Source organism: Candoia aspera, chromosome 3 (assembly GCF_035149785.1).
Source record: "Candoia aspera isolate rCanAsp1 chromosome 3, rCanAsp1.hap2, whole genome shotgun sequence".
Lineage (NCBI taxonomy): Eukaryota > Metazoa > Chordata > Lepidosauria > Squamata > Boidae > Candoia > Candoia aspera.
The window spans coordinates 192,650,393-192,668,546 of NC_086155.1; the positions used below are offsets into that span (position 1 = coordinate 192,650,393).

Sequence of the window (18,154 nt, forward strand, 5' to 3'; positions counted from 1 at the left end):
TAAGCCATCATATGGATTAGCATAATGCATAAACTCAACTATTGTGGTTTGCAAATCATAATTTTTGGCTTACTGTTATGTGTGAACCAGGCCACTATATTTACATGGTTAAAACCAACTTTGGCTGAATGCAATGTCTGAATCAGGGTCAGTCTGGCATATTTTTTTCTGTTGTTGATTTTTTTTTTTTAAAAATGTTTTGTTTTAACTTTGATCAACTCACAACTTCTCTTTACAGCAGGGTTTTTCAAACAACAAACAACAAAAATCTTTACTACATCCAGGGTATTTCAAGCTGTGTTGCACAGAACCCTAGAATTCCACAAGAACCTGATATGGTTCCAGGAAAGACTAAGGGACAAAAAAAAAAAAAAAAATCATTCAAACAGAGCCAATTTTCTACCCCTACAACTTTGCCACTTGATCAGGGGTTCCAGAATTTTAATTTGTATTATTTGTTAAATTAACAGGTTCTGTGGCCTGAAAAAGTTTGAAAATTGCTGCTTTACAGTACCCGTTTTTGGAACAAGCCCTGCATGGCATGGCACCAGGTCACTTGCTGTACCATCTCTTCCCAATGGTTTCTGTCTATCCCACCAGATCTGGCATAGTGGGCATGTTTGGGTACCACTGATAAAATAATGTCATCTGGCAGGCCCCCAGAAGCATGCCTGCTGTGTTATAGTGCCTGCCTGTCAGGAACCGGGCCAAGAACCATGCTGAGTTGATATCTCCGACTGTAATTCTTTATTGTTCTCTCCATATAGACAGAATCTTGCCAGACTAAAGCTACTCAACTGACCTTATGGGAAATAACCTAGAAGGGCTCTAGGACGGAGCTACCTTGAACCTCTTAACCTTCCCAGCAACAGAGTCCGGGCTGCGAAGCCTCTTATCGGTCTGGAACATGTTCCCTCCCTGGGAACCAGCAGCAGTGCTGGAATCTACCACACTGCCCTGCAGAATAGCCTTCCCTTGTAATATCAACAGCCTCTACCCTATTGGCCTTTCACAAGGCCATGAAGACCTGGCTCTTTCTCTCCAGGCACTGGATGTTAGCATGGGAGCTTGGGCATGAATGCCTGTGTCAAGTGGTTTTGTGACCCTTAATGAAGTTTAGTTGATTTTTTGATTGAATGAAATTCTCTGTCTTTGTTTTGTTCACTGCCTAGAGTTTCTTGGAAAGATGGAAGGCCATATAAATTGGACAGACAAATACATAGATCTTCTACTAAACCCTACCTCCAGATTCTGGCTGCTATAAGTGACTGAGTAAACTGTATTTTTCCTTTTGTACAACAGTACGACTTAGCAGATTAATTGGCTTATTCTGTGGTTGACAAGAATATAGGAAGAAAGTCCTTTGCCTGGTGATCTTTTCCCCAACCATACAAGCATGGCAATTAGAATGTGAAATGACCAAATTGTCTATCCTCCATGCTGCTCCTATTGCTGTTATTTTTGTTAACTGTGGATATAACTACAAATTTGTAGACTTATAATGATAAGCACTTGGGAGGACACATCGTTTAATTATTTCTCTTCCAAGTATATATTCCATAACATCACTTGTTAATTTGCATTTTAAATGAATTTTCCTTTGGCACAAAGTTTATATAATTGATGCCTCAATTTCTGCTGATCAATTTCAGAAAAAAAAAATCAACATAAAACAACCTACCTCTGCTTTTACATCACTTTGATTTTCTTTATTGTACTTCGCAATTTCATTAAGTGTTCATTATTATCTCAGAATTTATTAATCTTTTTAATTAACAGTTAAAAACATAATGTAAACATATCCTGAGAAACTATGGTGAAATTCATCTGATGCAGATAAAAAGCAACTGGGCACTAAAAACATTGTGAAGCACTTGAGCACTCCAACATTTTAATTTTCAGCAATTAAATTATTATATGGATTTCTTCTTGTTGTTCTAACCTAGCAGTTTTTGTTTAGTATTTCATATCATTAAGGTCTTTGTTCAATATTGTTTAAACACATGTCAACATATACATCTGGGTTATTATATTTTTCTTAACTTCACAGAAAATAAAGCTTTTAAACATTTTGCAACATCCAAAAACAATCTGTCTTCCAATTATTAAAAATAATTGTCATAAAATTTGGTTTAAAACTTAGCCAACAATTTTCTGTAAATTTTATTAGTACAAACAAATTTAATATTGAAACTATATATGAAGTAGAATTTAGAAAAAAATAATTTAGAATGAAAGAAAAGTATTTCAACAAGAATGAACATTATGAAATTAGGGTTATGATATAGATATAGATGATGTTATAGATGATGATATAGATATACTGTAGATTATAGAGATAATAAATAAGGATGACAGAGAGAGACAGAGAGAGACAGAGAGATTTTTAAAAATCTCCCTTTGGTATAAAGAGACCTGACCATAAAGCCAGGACAATAATTCTCTGGATTTCCCCACCCTGTCATCAACATCTGTTTCAGAGGGTCTCCAGAATTTCTGGATATACTTCTTCAGCTGTATAAGGGAGGGAGGCATCAGAAGGCCATATATGAAAGAGCCATCCTCTAGTTTTTGGATCTCATCCCTAATCCCTATACAAATATAAGCTACAAACATGCTATGAAGTCATTCAATCATTTTGCTGGAAAAAAAAAATAGGCAAAAAATCTGCCAAGCCAGATCAAACACAAAGAAAAACCAGGGAGGACAGAGGGACAGAAGGTTTTGTTCATTTATTTTGGGGGAAAAAAAAAAAGTATTTCAACTTTTCATTGTAAGAAGTACAATGCATTAAAGCAATCCAATACAGTCAGAACATTTCCATTATGCCCACTATTCATCCTAGGTGATAGGAACTCTTTATCCCACAGAACTCAAGCAATCTCCTATTTAGGAGGTAAAGAAGTTAAAATGATGAAGAACAACTACATTCAAGTATATGTAACTGTAGTAACTGAACCCGTGGGAATCTTATGAATGAAGCTAATTGTGTTCAGCATTCATTAAGCTTTCTTCTAGGGAGCAGGTTTTAAGCCCTGCCTTTCCTCCCTTTCTCTTGCAAAGATGCTGCTTTTTTTTTTTTTTAAGGGTAGAATATTGCCCTACCGAAACCAAGTGGGATGTCCTTCCATTTATGTTTAATACAAAGCTGCCAATGATTGCCTGCTGACTTTTGGCTTTGTGACAACATAATAAGGGTTATTACATGTTTCCAGAGTCAGAAAAGCAGTTGTGTCTTCTTTAGGTTTCTGCATACCTATACAGACTGGTGGGTTGGGCTGCCAGAAGTACCGATTTTCTACCTGAATGCAGGTTATTCGCTCATCTCCTTGCAACTCATAGCCAGGGTCACATTGAAATAGGACTGTGTCCCCAGGTTCTCTTCCATCCCCATTGCGTGTTCCGTTCATGGGGACTCCTGGATCTCGACATGCTGTAGCTACAGAGCCTAGGAAAGAAAGAGAGGGGAAGGAAATAAATCAACAAAGGTAAAGGTAAAGGTTTCCCTTGACGTAAAGTCCAGTCGTGTCCGACTCTAGGGGGCGGTGCTCATCTCCGTTTCAAAGCCTTGGAGCCGGCGTTGTCCATAGGACACTTCCGGGTCATGTGGCCAGCATGACTCACGGAACGCCGTTACCTTCCCGCCGAAGCGGTACCAATTAATCTACTCACATTTGCATGTTTTCGAACTGCTTGGTGTGCAGAAGCTGGGACGAGCAACGGGAGCTCACCCCGCCGCGCAGTTTCGAACCGCCGACCTTCCAATCGGCAGCTCAGCGGTTTAACCCGCAGCGCCACCGCGTCCCAAATCAACAAAAGCTTTGATTATATTTTTGGAAGAAGTAATTAGCACATCCTAAGATTCCTAAATATCTTTTTTCCTGTAAGAAATTATCATGGCATATATGATTCACATATGTAATTTATTGTGGGGAGGCTGGGAAAGTAATGGGAGGCTGGGGTGGGAGGGGGAAGTCAGTCATGGGGGTGGTTGGCACCTTGATGGGGGCAGTGATGACACCATTATTCACTATCTTGGACTGTATATTTTATATCTTGCATTTTTACATTTATGTATTTATATTTATATTTACATTGCATTTATTTTAATGATATTTTAATCTTTGATTTTTAGCTGTTTGTAAACCAGCCAGAGTCATTGTAATACAAGATGGGCAGGGAAGAAATATGATAAATAAATAAATACTAGAAATAAGCAACCAACAGATAGGAAATGATGTTGTTAGTAGCTTATTTAATAAAAAGCAGTCCAGGATTGCAAAAAGCCTGGGAAGAAGAGGTTCAAAATGTTCAAAGACACCACCTTAATGAACTTGCTAATAAAAGAATGCTTGCAGTTTCCAAGACTCTCATTAAAAGCATCTTATTGAAGCTGCTGTAATTCTTTCTTATTTGATTATGCCCTCCTTATTTTATTCAATTATTCCTTTTATCTACCATCTGTTTTAGTTATGGTGTGTGGCATCACAGCCATCTATCACGATGTCACCTGCACTATGACATCACCATATAAAGGAAGCCAAGCATGCCATTGTGAATTACATCACTTGTGTCATTTGCAGAACAATGTTATTACGTGCATGACATATTTTGCCTTTCCTCACCCTTTGTGGATACCCATGGTAGGTAATCACTCTTTGCTAATTTATTGACATTAATTTTTGAACAAAGTATGATACATCTCTGAGTAAGTAAGAATAGGACTGCACTGTCAATGTCACTCTTCAATGCTTGGATGCAATGGCCTAGAAATCATCGAACCAGATTTGCTAACTGCAGACAAGTTACTAAAGAATCAGGGAAGTAGTAGATGAAATAATACAATTGAAATAGATTATGTTATGCTTTTCTATATTTACCAGATTGACCAGAGGTTGCCACAAAGTGTTCATATATCATCATTGGCGATGTATAAAATAATTAAATTCATTGAAGTCTATTTGATATCAATGGAACAGGCACACTACTTAGTTATAATAAAAATATCCCAACAGCAACAAGAAGTGAATATCCAGAAACTGAAGTGTGACATTTACTCCAAATAAAAGTGTTTGAATGTAGCATTCCATTAAGTGTTTAATTGTAAACAAATGGCCAGGATCATTTCTACTCTTGAAAGAAAACTTGCCAGATTAAATGAAAAGAAAGCATATAGTAATTTAATCAGCATGCTCACCTTTTGGATCTGCCAATATAGACATAAAATAGGTTTTAGCCTTCAGCCAGTTGTTGGCCTGTTTGTTTGTTTGTCTAACAGGAAAATGCCAAAGTTAGCAAACAAACAAATGTCAAACCTTTCCTTTCACTATATATGAGGATACTGAAAGCCTCAGATAAAGGAACCAGGTTAGAAACCAGGAGACCATGAGTTCTAGTCCCACCTTAGGCATAAAGCCAGCTGGGTGACCATGGGCCAGTCCCTTTCTCTCAGCCCTAGGAAGAAGCCAATAGCAAGCCAATTCCAAAAGCCCTTGCCAAGAAAACTGCAGGGAGTTGACCTGGTAGTCTCTGAGAATCAGACACAATTGAATAGATAACAACAGCAGCAGCAGCAGTTGTAGCACAAGCCACCAGCAGGCTATTTTAAAAACACATTCTCCATTATTGTAAGGATATCTGTACTAATCCTGCACTGCAGGAAGACGTGGTTTGTCCTAATGTTGCTTCACCTGGCTCACTGAACAACGGACATAACATGAGCCTTCAGAGCTGATAAGGTTGCAAAAAATCACTTTGTTCCCTTCCAGAACAAGAACTTGCCTTGAATATTAACATAATTAAAACTTCCTCAGAGCTTACTGAACATTACTGTAATAGTCCAAGGAAGGAATTATCTAATTAATTTAGAACTGAGTGAGTATCTTTCATTTGCTCTTATAGTATTTAAACAGAGATTGCTTTTCATCTGTCTTGTTATAGATTTCTCTACCTTCATAATTTATTATTTGTGTATTTTATTAGGCATGAGTATGTATGTATGTATAAATGCAATAAATCAATTCACATGTATTACTGAGGCCAGTTTGGGTAGTGGTTAAAGGCACTGGCTTAGAAATTGGGAGACCATGAGCTCTAGTCCAGTCTTGGGCATGACTAACTTTGGGCCAGTCACTCTTAACCAGCCCTAGGAAGACGGAGGCAATGGCAAACCACTTCTGAAAGTGCTGCCAAGAAAACTGCTTGGATTGATTCAGACAGTCAACAGAGGTCAAGACTGATTCAAAGACAAATGCAGATACTGTGTATTACATACTCTATATCACGCTGGCTAGGGAGTTTTGGGAGTTGAAGTCCACACATCCTAAAGTTGCCAAGTTTGAAAAACCCTGCTCTATATTCTATGATTCATCTCAAATAAGCACATCTTATTATTTACTTAATTACTTATTTAATTTATAGGCCATCTGATCCCATTCCCATTAATTTATAGGCCACCTGATTCCCATTCTGAATGGCTTACAACTACGAACCAAAATGTATATTAAAAGCATATAAAAGATACAACAGACCAGAAAAGCAAAGTAATCAAAAGAAGATTAAAGCAAAAAAAAAAAAAAGGGGGGGGAGGCTCCACAATCACCCTATCCTCAAGGCCAATTACACAAATTAGCAATATATAACTCCCTTCTAAGGCTATTTTATTAAGTAGACAATTTAAAATTTACACTAATTAAAGTATTAGTTTGCCTATTAAAGATATATTATTTCTCACTTTATTTTGTTAAAGTGGCAGATATATAAATCCTCAGGAATCTTAAACATATTTTATCTGTATTAATTAATTAATTGATTAATTAATCAATCAAATTTATCACCGCCCACCTCCCAAAAGGGACTCTCGGCAGTTTACAATAAAACATAAATAGGAAAAATATAAAACTGTACAATACTATAATACATAATAAATGTGATAAAAACCCCAATGGCTGGAAGTTCTCTGTGATTTGCAAGCAGAGCAGGGTCCTTCTAAGAAACTAACCATCCCCAGGAAGGACTACTCTCTCTCCCACCTCAGGTATAATTACAGAACCAGGTCTTTAGTTGTTTCCTGAAGTCCAGGAGGGAGGGAGCCAATCTCACTTCCAGGGGAAGGATATTCCAAAGGGCAGGTGCTATTGCAAAGAAGGCCCGCCTCCTGGACCCCGCCAGAGGGAATTCTCTTACAGACAGGGTCTGTAGCGTGCCCTCTCTGCACGACCAGGTGGGACGGGCTGATGTGATGGGGAGGAGACGGTCCCTTAGGTAACCTGGACCTGTGCCATGTAGGGCCTTAAAGGTGATAACCAACACCTTGAATTGAATATATACATTCAAATCTCTTTAAATATGTTCAAATATTTTAAATATATTCAGTTCAATCTTGCTGACAGTTCTTACAGTCCTCTTTCAGGAAATATATTGGTTATGTTAAGATACAAGCTACACAACTTTTGCTTAGTCCCATTAATTCATGTTCTGTGTTGATCTAGCCTCAAATATTTGTGATATTTTAACAAATAAAGATATGTGTCTGTGTCTGTGTCGTGTTTGTGTGTGTGTGTGTGTGTATAAATAATCAGTTAACTCATTTAATTTTAATGACTTTCTTGATTTTAAAGGGTCTATCTATAGTATGTCTTGTTTTGTGGTATGGGGATACCAAGTCATCTTGTCTGCCTCCTGAAGAATCTGTATAATGACCAAGTAGCAACAGTAAGAACAGACTGTCATGTCCCCCGTTGCAATGCAATCATGCATCACAACGGGGAACATGCCTTTCTGGATATGGGAAGGAAGGAGGAAGGAATCATACTAATCCTTTAAACACTCAGGTACAAATGCAATTAAAGGACAAAGGAAGCATACCTTTGCCCCGACCAAAGAAGCCATTATCATATCTCCCAGGCATCTCTACATTACCCTGGGGGACGCAACTGTGCCGGACACGGAAAGAAGACAGAGGCGATAAGCTGTAATCCTACCGATCGCCCATCGAGACCCCGGTATCGCACCCTGATTGCCCATCAAGAATCCGGATCTGGACTGTGGGACAATGGGGGGTGGAGAAGGGCCAGGTCCGCACCGCAGGTATTTACAGGATACCCCGCACGCCATGTACCCACTCCTGTCTTTTTCGTGTATGCACTCTGTTCTCATTAAACCGGAAATCCTTAGCCCTATCTAAGTGAGTCTGTGTCTTTTTGGGAGCAAGGCAATCATCACATAAAGACAGGAGTCAATTTTTTTTTTTTCCGACAGCACCAATCCAGATCTCATCTGTGAGGGACCCAAGTTGGCGATGGACAAACTCAACCCATGAAGAGGTGGCTACCTGAGGACCAGCGATGGGTCACCGGACTCTGAAGCACGAGCAATCGGCAAGAACCCTACTCCCAGATGGCACGAAGTCCAGGAGGGTTTGGGGTCAAGCTCGGAGGAGGAGGAGACCAGGAGGAGCAGGACCCTCGAAGCCACCAGAGAGTCGCAGGGTGAGTGGGTCACCCTGGATGAGATGGTGGGATCCCTGCCTGGAACATTCGGGGCATCTAAGAAGCCGCAGGACCAGCTGTCCCCAACGACTGCAGGAGCTGAGGGAAGGTGCCGGAGCGGACGGACTGAGGGCAGCTTCCAAACAGATGAGCAGCTAAGTACCGTGGAATCGAGGCTGCAGTTGATCGAACAGCTGCTCCTGAGACTCTCGATCGAGTGCGAATCCCAAGGACGGGGTGAGCCGGAGCCAGGCACCAGAAGCTCATCACCCCCCCTCCCATCCCTGAGGCGTGACAACTGGGGTGAGGACAGAGATAGCAGGAAGCTGAGACAGCACCAGGCAGAGGTCACAGCGCAGTACCAGCCAGGAGGTCACCTTCCCCCACCCTGGAGACGCGACAGCTGGGAAGAGGCTGGAGTCGGCACGAGACGGAGGCAACGCCGCCTGAAGCCTGGCTGAGGGAATCCCCACACCATGACCAGAGAGCCCCAGCAGCCCAAGGTACGCCCAGATGACCAGACATGGTTTGGAGCCCACCGGGAGCGGGAGTGAAAGACCTCGGGGTCACGTTCGATGGGGACCCAGCCACACTATCATTCTTCCTAATGAACACAAAAAATTACATGGAGGAATACGGACCATATTTCCGTTCGGAAAAAGGCAAAATCAATGCCATAGCAAACAAACTCAAGGGAAGGGCGGCTGACTGGTATGTCCAGCTATGCCAGGCAGATGCCCCGGAACTCGATTATGCCGATGAGTTTCTCTGGGCGCTGGATCTACATTTCAGAGATCCCTTGGAGAAGGAGAGAGCAAAAAGATCCCTAAGGGGAATCAACCAAAGACAAAGATCTGTGGCAGATTATGCCATGGAATTCCAAGCCCTGGCAGGAAAGGTGCAGGACTGGTTGCAGTCTACCCTAATTGAATGCTTCAAAGAGGGTCTGAACTTGAACGTTCTGAGGTAGGCATTATGCAGAGACGACCCAAACACTCTAATCGAGTGGATACAGCTGGCCGGGAAGGCGGAAAATGCCCAGGAGACTTTCCTGCAAGCCAAAAGGACGGCGCAATAAGCAGCGATGGCGAAAGGGCCCCGAACCGCTGTAGGACTGGTGAGAACAGTACACCAAACCTGGAGAGAGGAGAGGGAGCGACGGTTCACCAAGGGGCAGTGCCTTTGATGCGGGAAAGAGGACCACAAAGCAGCAGCCTGCCCAAAAACAAAGGCTGTTGACAGACCAAGAAAACTGCCGGGCAAACCACCCGCAGCACCCAAAAAGAGGCCAGTGGGGAGATCACAGCAAAAGATCTACCCTACTCTATTGAAGAAGAGAAGAGCGACGAAGATGAACCGGCGGGAAATGCCAGCCACCTGCCCGAAGAAGTGCCAGAGGGCAGGTGGAGGAGGAGAATGGGCGCAGCGACATCTGGGTGAGTGCCAACTGTCCCACACTCTATGTCAAGGTGAAACTAAAGTCCAAGGTGAAGTCCACCGAAGTTTGGGCCCTAATCGACTCGGGCTGTTCCAGGTGTCTGATACACCCGGAACTGGCGGTCGAGTTAAAGCTCTGCTGCTATCCACTTCAGCACCACATAGTGTTTACCCAATTGTATGGTTCAGCGGCGGGAGGGGGCCCGATCACCCAATTCACCGACGAAGTGGCACTGCAACTCGGCAGCCACTGGGAGAGACTGCAATTTGTCATAGAACTGGTGGGCCAGCCCTTAATCATCCTGGGTATCCCGTGGTTGGTCTGAAGGAACCCATACATAAATTGGGAAACCAGGACAATCACCTTCACAGACAGCTTCTATCAAGCACCTACAGGAGATCGAGTTCCCCGTGCTGCGGTGGGGAGGACGGCGTCTACAACAACACACCTGGAGGCGGCGGCACTGGAAGGCTTGCCAGACAGGTACACAGAGTTTGCAGATGTGTTCGGGGAGAAAGAAGCAGACAAACTCCCACCCCACAGAAAAACAGACTGTGCCATAGAACTGGTCCCCAACACACCCTTGCCAAAGCCCAAAATTTATGCCATGACCCAGAAGGAACTGGCAGCATTGCAGGAGTTTGTGGACAAGAATTTAGCACAAGGCTTCATCGAGCCCGCAAACTCGCTAGTTGGAGCCCCAGTCCTCTTCAGAGACAAAAAGGATGGGTCATTAAGTCTCTGTATGGACTGCCGCGGTTTGAATGCGGCTTCCATTTCAAACAAATACCCTTTACCCTTAATCAAGGACATACTGGCACATCTGGCAAAGGGCAAAATATTTTCCTAACTGGACTTACGAGAAGCCTATTTCCGCATACGTATACGGGAGGGGGACGAGTGGAAGACAGCTTTCAATTGCCCACTGGGTTCATTTCAATACAAAGTGTTACTGTTCGGTTTGGCAGGGGCACCAGGGGTATTTATGCAATTAATTAATGAGGTCTTGCATGACCACTTGTTCAAGGGGGTACTCGTCTACCTAGACGATGTGTTGATATACTCTGAAACTGAAGAGGAGCACGAGCGCCTGGTTAAGCAAGTGCTCAGGAAACTCCACAAAGCAGAGCTATTTGCCAAGCTCTCTAAGTGCGAGTTTCAGAAATCACAGATAGACTATCTGGGCTACAGAATCTCTGAGAGGGGCATCGAAATGGACCCTGGAAAAGTCCAGGCCATCCTGGCATGGGAGTGCCCATGCACTAGGAGGCAATTACAAAGTTTCCTCAGATTTACAAATTTTTACAGGGGGTTCATCAAGGGACTAGCAGAAATTGTTTTGCCCCTAACCAATTTACTCTGCACAAAGGGCTTGGGCGACACGCATAAGGCACGAAACCCGGGAGTGATTCTGAACTGGACTCCTGACTGCCAAAGGGCTTTTGACCACCTCAAAAGCCTATTCACAGCAGAACCGGTTCTCCAGCACCCCGACCCCACCAAGCCTTTTGTCGTCCAAGTCGATGCCTCCGATTTTTCGATCGGGGCATTTCTGCTTCAGCGGGATTTAAATGATCAGCTGAAGTCCTGCACGTACCTCTCCCGCAAGTTCTCCGAGACAGAACGGAGATGGCACATATGGGAGAAGGAGGCTTTTACTGTCAAAGCTGCCTTAGAGGCATGGCAACACCTCCTGGAAGGGGCCACCTGCCCCTTTGAGGTCTGGATGGACCACAAAACATGTGTGTGTGTGTATATAAATAATCAGTTAATTCATTTAATTTTAATGACTTTCTTGATTTTAAAGGGTCTATCTACAGTATGTCTTGTTTTGTGGTATGGGGATACCAAGTCATCTTGTCTGCCTCCTGAAGAATCTGTATAATGACCAAGTAGCAACAGTAAGAACAGACCATGGAACAACGGACTGGTTTAAGATTGGGAAGGAGTATGGCAGGGCTGTATACTCTCACCCTACCTATTCCACTTGTATGCAGAACACAACATGCAACATGCTGGGCTTGAGGAATCCAAGGCTGGAGTTAAAATCGCTGGAAGAAACATTAACAATCTCAGATATGCAGATGATACCACTTTGATGGCTGAAAGTGAAGAGGAACTGAGGAGCCTTATGATGAAGGTGAAACAAGAAAGTGCAAAAGTTGCCTTGCAGCTACATCTGAAAAAAACCAAGATTATGGCAACCAGCTTGATTTATAACTGGCAAATAGAGGGAGAAAATGTAGAGGCAGTGAAAGACTTTGTATTTCTAGGTGCAAAGATTACTGCAGATGCTGAATGCAGTCAGGAAATCAGAAGATGTTTAATCCTTGGGAGAAGAGCAATGACAAATCTCGATAAAATAGTTAAGAGCAGAGACATCACACTGACAACAAAGGTCTGCATGGTTAAAGCAATGGTGTTCCCCATAGTAACGTATGGCTATGAGAGCTGGACCATAAAGAAGGCTGAGAGAAGGAAGATAGATGCTTTTGAACTGTGGTGTTGGAGGAAAATTCTGAGAGTGCCTTGGACTGCAAAAAGATCAAACCAGTCCATCCTCCAGGAAATAAAGCCAGACTGCTCCCTTGAGGGAATGATATTAAACACAAAACTGAAATACTTTGGCCACATAATGAGAAGACAGGACCCCCTGGAGAAGATGCTGATTCTAGGGAGAGTGGAAGGCAAAAGGAAGAGGGGCTGACCAAGGGCAAGATGTATAGATGATATTCCAGAGGTGACGGACTCATCCTTGGGGATGCTGGGGGTGTTGACGACCGACAGGAAGCTCTGGCGTGGGCTGGTCCATGAAGTCACAAAAAGTCAGAAGCGACTGAACGAATAAACAACAAAAACAGTATGTCTTGTCCATCTAGCTAACCTTGACTGATCCTGAAAAGCTAAACAAGGTTGGATCTAATTGGTGTTTGAATAAAAAAAATCCCAAATCAAGAAATTCCTGGGAGACCATAAGAAAACTCTTGGACAGTCAAACAAAAGAGACAGCTAGATAGAGAGACAGAAAGACAGACCGAGAGACAGACAGACAGACAAGTCAGTGAAAGACCACTTCCATACTGTTGCCAAAAACAAAACAGAACAAAAAGCCTATATGAAAATGACAAGGAACTGAACTCAAGTTTAAGGAACCTGCCTTCTTAATTTTCTTTTAGATTTCATGTGCCATTACTGGAGCATTCACTTTCACTATGTCTCCTACATTAAGCATAAACATGTACTACTCATTCATCAGTTATTTAATGTATAACAGAAGTGGTAAATCTTGTTTCTAGAAAGTGTGCACATTCCACTGACACCTCATGATTAACCTCATGCTGTTTGTTTTGAAGAGCTGGGTGTGACCCTTCTCATTTTTTAGACTCCTTTTGTGGAGTTACCCTTTTCAAAAATCACTTGCTTACTGAATTCTCTTCCCTTCCAATAAGGATTTGATCAACTGCTTCATTGAAAAGTTTTCTCCAACCATGAACACATTTTAGTTAAGTTGGATTTGTCATCGTTGTTAGTTCATTGCTAGATATAGTCATTGGTCTTACTGCTCTTGCTTTAATATAAAATAATTCTTTATTTTATATACACATATGTCTGTATATAAAACAAAGCATTAGTGTATGTATGTGTATATGTGTGCACAACCGCTGTGCTTCAATGCCCACTACGCCAAGAATATCTTGATGGAAGGTTGGCATAGATAGCATTAAATATATACTTTCATATTTTTTTTTAAGTTTGTCAATACTCTTCAGTACTTTCTCTTCTGCAGTGTTCTTAAATTGAAAAGCTACTCTTTAGCTTTATTCCTCGCTGTAGATCTGACCCTTCCCTCTGCCTTTATTTGAGGCTGGGAAAGGACTATTATCCTGTAAACATAAATATTCATTTGACCTGCTTTCTCCTACTTTCAAATGTCTTCTCTTCCTCTGATATTTCAACTATTTCTTCACAAGCTATCTTTGAAGAAGGTTTTCTGAAAAGTACAAACAAAAACATACAGTTTTCATAAGAGAAAAAACATGGTTTGGGCATCTTAGTTAAATAGGGGACTCCTTGTTGGAACCATGTTTATTACCAGCTCTGTGCTATAAGATTCTATAACTGATTGTATTTAAGATTATTTTTAAAAACAAAATCCATTTTATATATTTAGGGGGACTCTCCTTCTTGGACTAATAATGGAAATTGGGCCATGATAATAGAATATTCATTGATGAATATCCCTTGTTGATAATAATGTTTAACTAAGGAGCCACAACCCGACCTGTGTTCGATCCCAGCAGAAGCTGGATTCTCGGGTAGCCGGCTCAGGTTGACTCAGCGCTCCATCATTCCAAGGTTGGTAAAATGAGTTCCCAGTTTGCTGGGGGAAAGATAACTATGACTGGGGAAGGCAATGGCAAAAAAACCCTGCTATAGTCTGCCAAGAAAATGTTGTGAAGGCAGCATCCCCCCAAAGGGTCAGACATGACTCAGTGCTTGCACAGGGGACCTTTCACCTTTCACCAAGGAGCCACAAGTCCACACTACTGATTCCACATACTTGCTGAGTTTAAATGCCATGTTTTATTGGGTATTTAAAGTACCAGAGCATTGTGCAAATGAAGAAACTAGGGCATTTCCAGGTGAGATCAAATCCCCAATGGCCCAGTATTCTGTGTAAACTCAGGGTTAGTTTACTCTTTGAGTCTTCTTTTTACATGATGTTTTCGCTGTTCATTTATTCTATAGTATCTATTCTCTGTACTCTGTACTATTTCTGACTCAGTTTTTACAATTCTCTTGACTTTTGAAATTAGGCAACAGTTTTAAAAATCTGTTAGATTAATATTATAATATATACAAATTAATATATATTAATCTATATATTAATTTGTAGTTTTAATATAGCAACACATACCTCTTGTTGGAGAATGGAATTCCTGACTGCAGCATGTAATAATGACAGCTGTAAAGTTTGGTCTAGTGGTTAAGGCGCTGGGCTAAAAACCAGGAGGCTGTGAGTTCTAGTCCTGCCTTAGGCATGAAAGCCAGCTGGGTGACCTTGGGCCAGTCACTCTCTCTCAGCCCAACTCACCTCACCTCACAGGTTTGTTGTTATGGAGAAAATAGGAGGAGGAAGGAGTATTTGGTATGTTCGCCTTGAGTTATTTATAAAAAAAATAAAGGCGGGAAATAAAATAAAATAATAAATAAATAAATAAAACATAATATTGCCTCCCTTCCCTTCCTGTTCCTTCCTTTCCCTTCTTCCATTCAGCATGAAGAACTAAACACAAAATGTTTTGCCCAGTACCACTCAAATTGTCTTGCATTTACTGGAATTGCTCATTTAATATATTGTAGAATAATATTTACTTTGCTTGTAGCTACTTCACATTCATGATTCATCATTCTGTGATGGATAAATCCCAAGGTCTCCTATACTTCTACCATCTCCAAAATACAATTACAGACAGAGAAAAAAAGTTCCAGTTAAGTCTCCAAATGCTTTTTTTAAAGTACTTTGTATGATGAAATTTTATCCCTTTTCAATTACTGTATTCTGTGAAGTTCTATCTGCCTAATCTCCCAGCACTATCTGTTTCAACAATGAGTCCCAACTTTATACCATTAGGAAATTGCATGAATACATTGCTTTATCCACTGCCACAGTTATTAAAATGAAATATCAAATATTTTCCCAAGACTAATTCTCAATCATTTCCCTTGAAATGTTCTACCTGTAGATTCAGCAGATTCCTGTTCAGTAACTTATTGTACTGTCATTTGATACCCTCAATCCCACTTTCCATATAATATTTGCTAGCAAGCATGATTGGAAGTTTCAGCAATCTTGGGAGATACGTCTTCTTATCTCAGGGCAAAACTAAACATAACAGTTGCAGTATGCTATATTTTGATTAAGGTAAATCACTACAAAGTACAGTAGGATTAGGAATACCAAACATCACAAATGAAGAAAACAGGTACCCATCCTCTATCTGCTTCCTCCAAATCACTTGTTAGTAGTTTTTGTGGGGGTCAATGATGAGAACTAGTCAACAATAGGAGAAAAAAATAGTTTTTACAAGGGATTTCAGGCAATAATAAATCATTTACCCTGTTGTTCATCCAGTCTATGTTTCCAGTCAAATGTTCCAACATTGCAGGCATTGAATAAGGTTGTCTTCAACATGGCCCATAGCATAACATGCATTTTACTTAAATGAGGTATAACACATGCATTCTTTTGCTAACTACATTAGATTGTTAACTCCCCCCACCACAACTTTATCCATTTCATCAATTTTACCAGGGCTAATCAGTATTATCAGAACACTTCTGACTAAGCATGATGAACGTTATTCAGTACAGGAGTAAAACTGGTTGGAGAAATTCAAGGCAAAAAAGCTAATTTAAAGTAAGCCGGAAGATCCATAAGGGAGAATTAAAAAAAAAAAAAAATCAAGGTCGCAGCCATAACAGTTCAAACCCCCACTCCTTTTTATGCTTTGAACATCAAGTGCAGAGCTGAAATCACATGTCGTATTCACCATCCTAATGTTTTTGGCAGGCAGACACAAACACACCCTGAACTGCTTTTCAGAGCAGAGTTGTGGAAGATAAGGCTTCATACAACAATAGTGTAGTGTTTGCTAATTATATATCATATTATTCTCATGCAGATCTCTTAATTTAGACTGTAGATCTACAGTCATGATGAGACCTGCTGTTCTGTTTTGTTCTGTTCTGTTCTGTTCTACTCCATTCCATTCCACTCTAATTTTTCATCAATCATGTACATATAGACAAGGAAATATTATAGGCTCTAAGAAGAACATAGCCCTTAGTTTTATTTACTGTCTGTCTGATTCATTTTCATTATTATTCCAGCATTTCCACATTTCCTGAATCACACTCTAACCATTGCAAAAGTGGTAAATGTGAAGAATATGGTTGGAACTGTCTCCTTCAACTACTGAAGTCAGTGTTCTGTTATCTTTGCTGGTGTCCACCACTATGCCAGGAAAAATCATGTTTTTCCCCAATGACTCCCAGCAGGTGTAGTCAAAGTATGGTGAAAAAGTCAAGATGGTGGCCATGATGGTGCCTTGAAGTTCTGCCCATTTGTTAGAGCATTAGAGAGCATCAATCACACCATCATGGCCATAATCTTGACTTTTTGACTATGCCCTGTAGACACCCTGAGTCATTGTCTAACTAGTGCATCCTCAACAAACAGTTTATAGTGAATATCACAAACTGATGATTTGAGTCTGAAAAAGTTACAGGATGAAGGGAGACAGATATAAACATTTAGTTATCAACAGTACATGTATGCTGAAATTTCATAGGCTTAATATAATTTTGATATCATGTATTGGTCAACCTTTGAAAGCCTGATACATTTGTTCAAAGGTTTTTCCAATTCTCCACATTGGTCAAAAGTTTTTACTGTGGTAGTAGTCTGGTTTCACTAACATATTTTTCTTTCATACAGAGATTCTACATTTAGTCATGTATCAGTACATCTATTCAACCTGCATTGGCTAATTTTGTGTCCTTTAAAAGGCTGTTACTATTTTATTATATTGGGAGCACAGACCTGAGACATGCCTGATTGGTACAAAACTGCTGCACAGTTTGGTTCAAAAGTATCCCAAGCAATATATTTCTTTGTATCTTTCATGAAATAGGGAAGACAAATTCAATAATCCAACTCTGCAAAGAAGTTTGATTGTCAACAATCAGAGCTACTGAATCATGCCAATTTTTAGTCTGGCAACATACTGAGCATTTTGCACTACCGTTGGATCAAATGTTAATTTTAAATAAATTTAATGAAAGAGAAAGGATTTAAAAAGAGAGTGGATTAATAAGAAAGATAAAGAGAAATTGTGGAAGAGTAGCCTTGCCCTTTGATATTATGATTCTGCATTTGGGTTAGTTAAAGAAAGAACTTTTTTGAAGTTTCATAAAATATAGTTTTGTTTCATCAAAAAAGAAATATAAGGATCTAGAATAAATTAGATCACATGAAAGACCAACTAATATATAAACCAACTTTATCTTGATAGTGATCACTTTAATCTTAGATGCAGTAATCTGTTCTGTGTCAGTTTATATGATTTGGGGGATTTAACAAGACCTAATCAACAAACCTGGTATTATTTATTTATTTTACAACATTTATGGACTACCCCAAGATGACCAGCTCAGGACAGTG

At 40.6% G+C, this 18,154-nt stretch overlaps 1 protein-coding gene across 1 annotated transcript in view; it reads right to left on the reverse strand.

The window, feature by feature from the left end:
- The window catches only part of CSMD3 (CUB and Sushi multiple domains 3), a 643,537-nt gene that overhangs the window by 185,918 nt on the left and 439,465 nt on the right, over positions 1–18,154 (reverse strand). Inside the window, exon 28 of the mRNA XM_063299980.1 lies at positions 3,257–3,448. Coding sequence (XP_063156050.1) covers positions 3,257–3,448 — 192 coding nt within the window. The remainder of the gene's footprint in view (positions 1–3,256; positions 3,449–18,154) is intronic.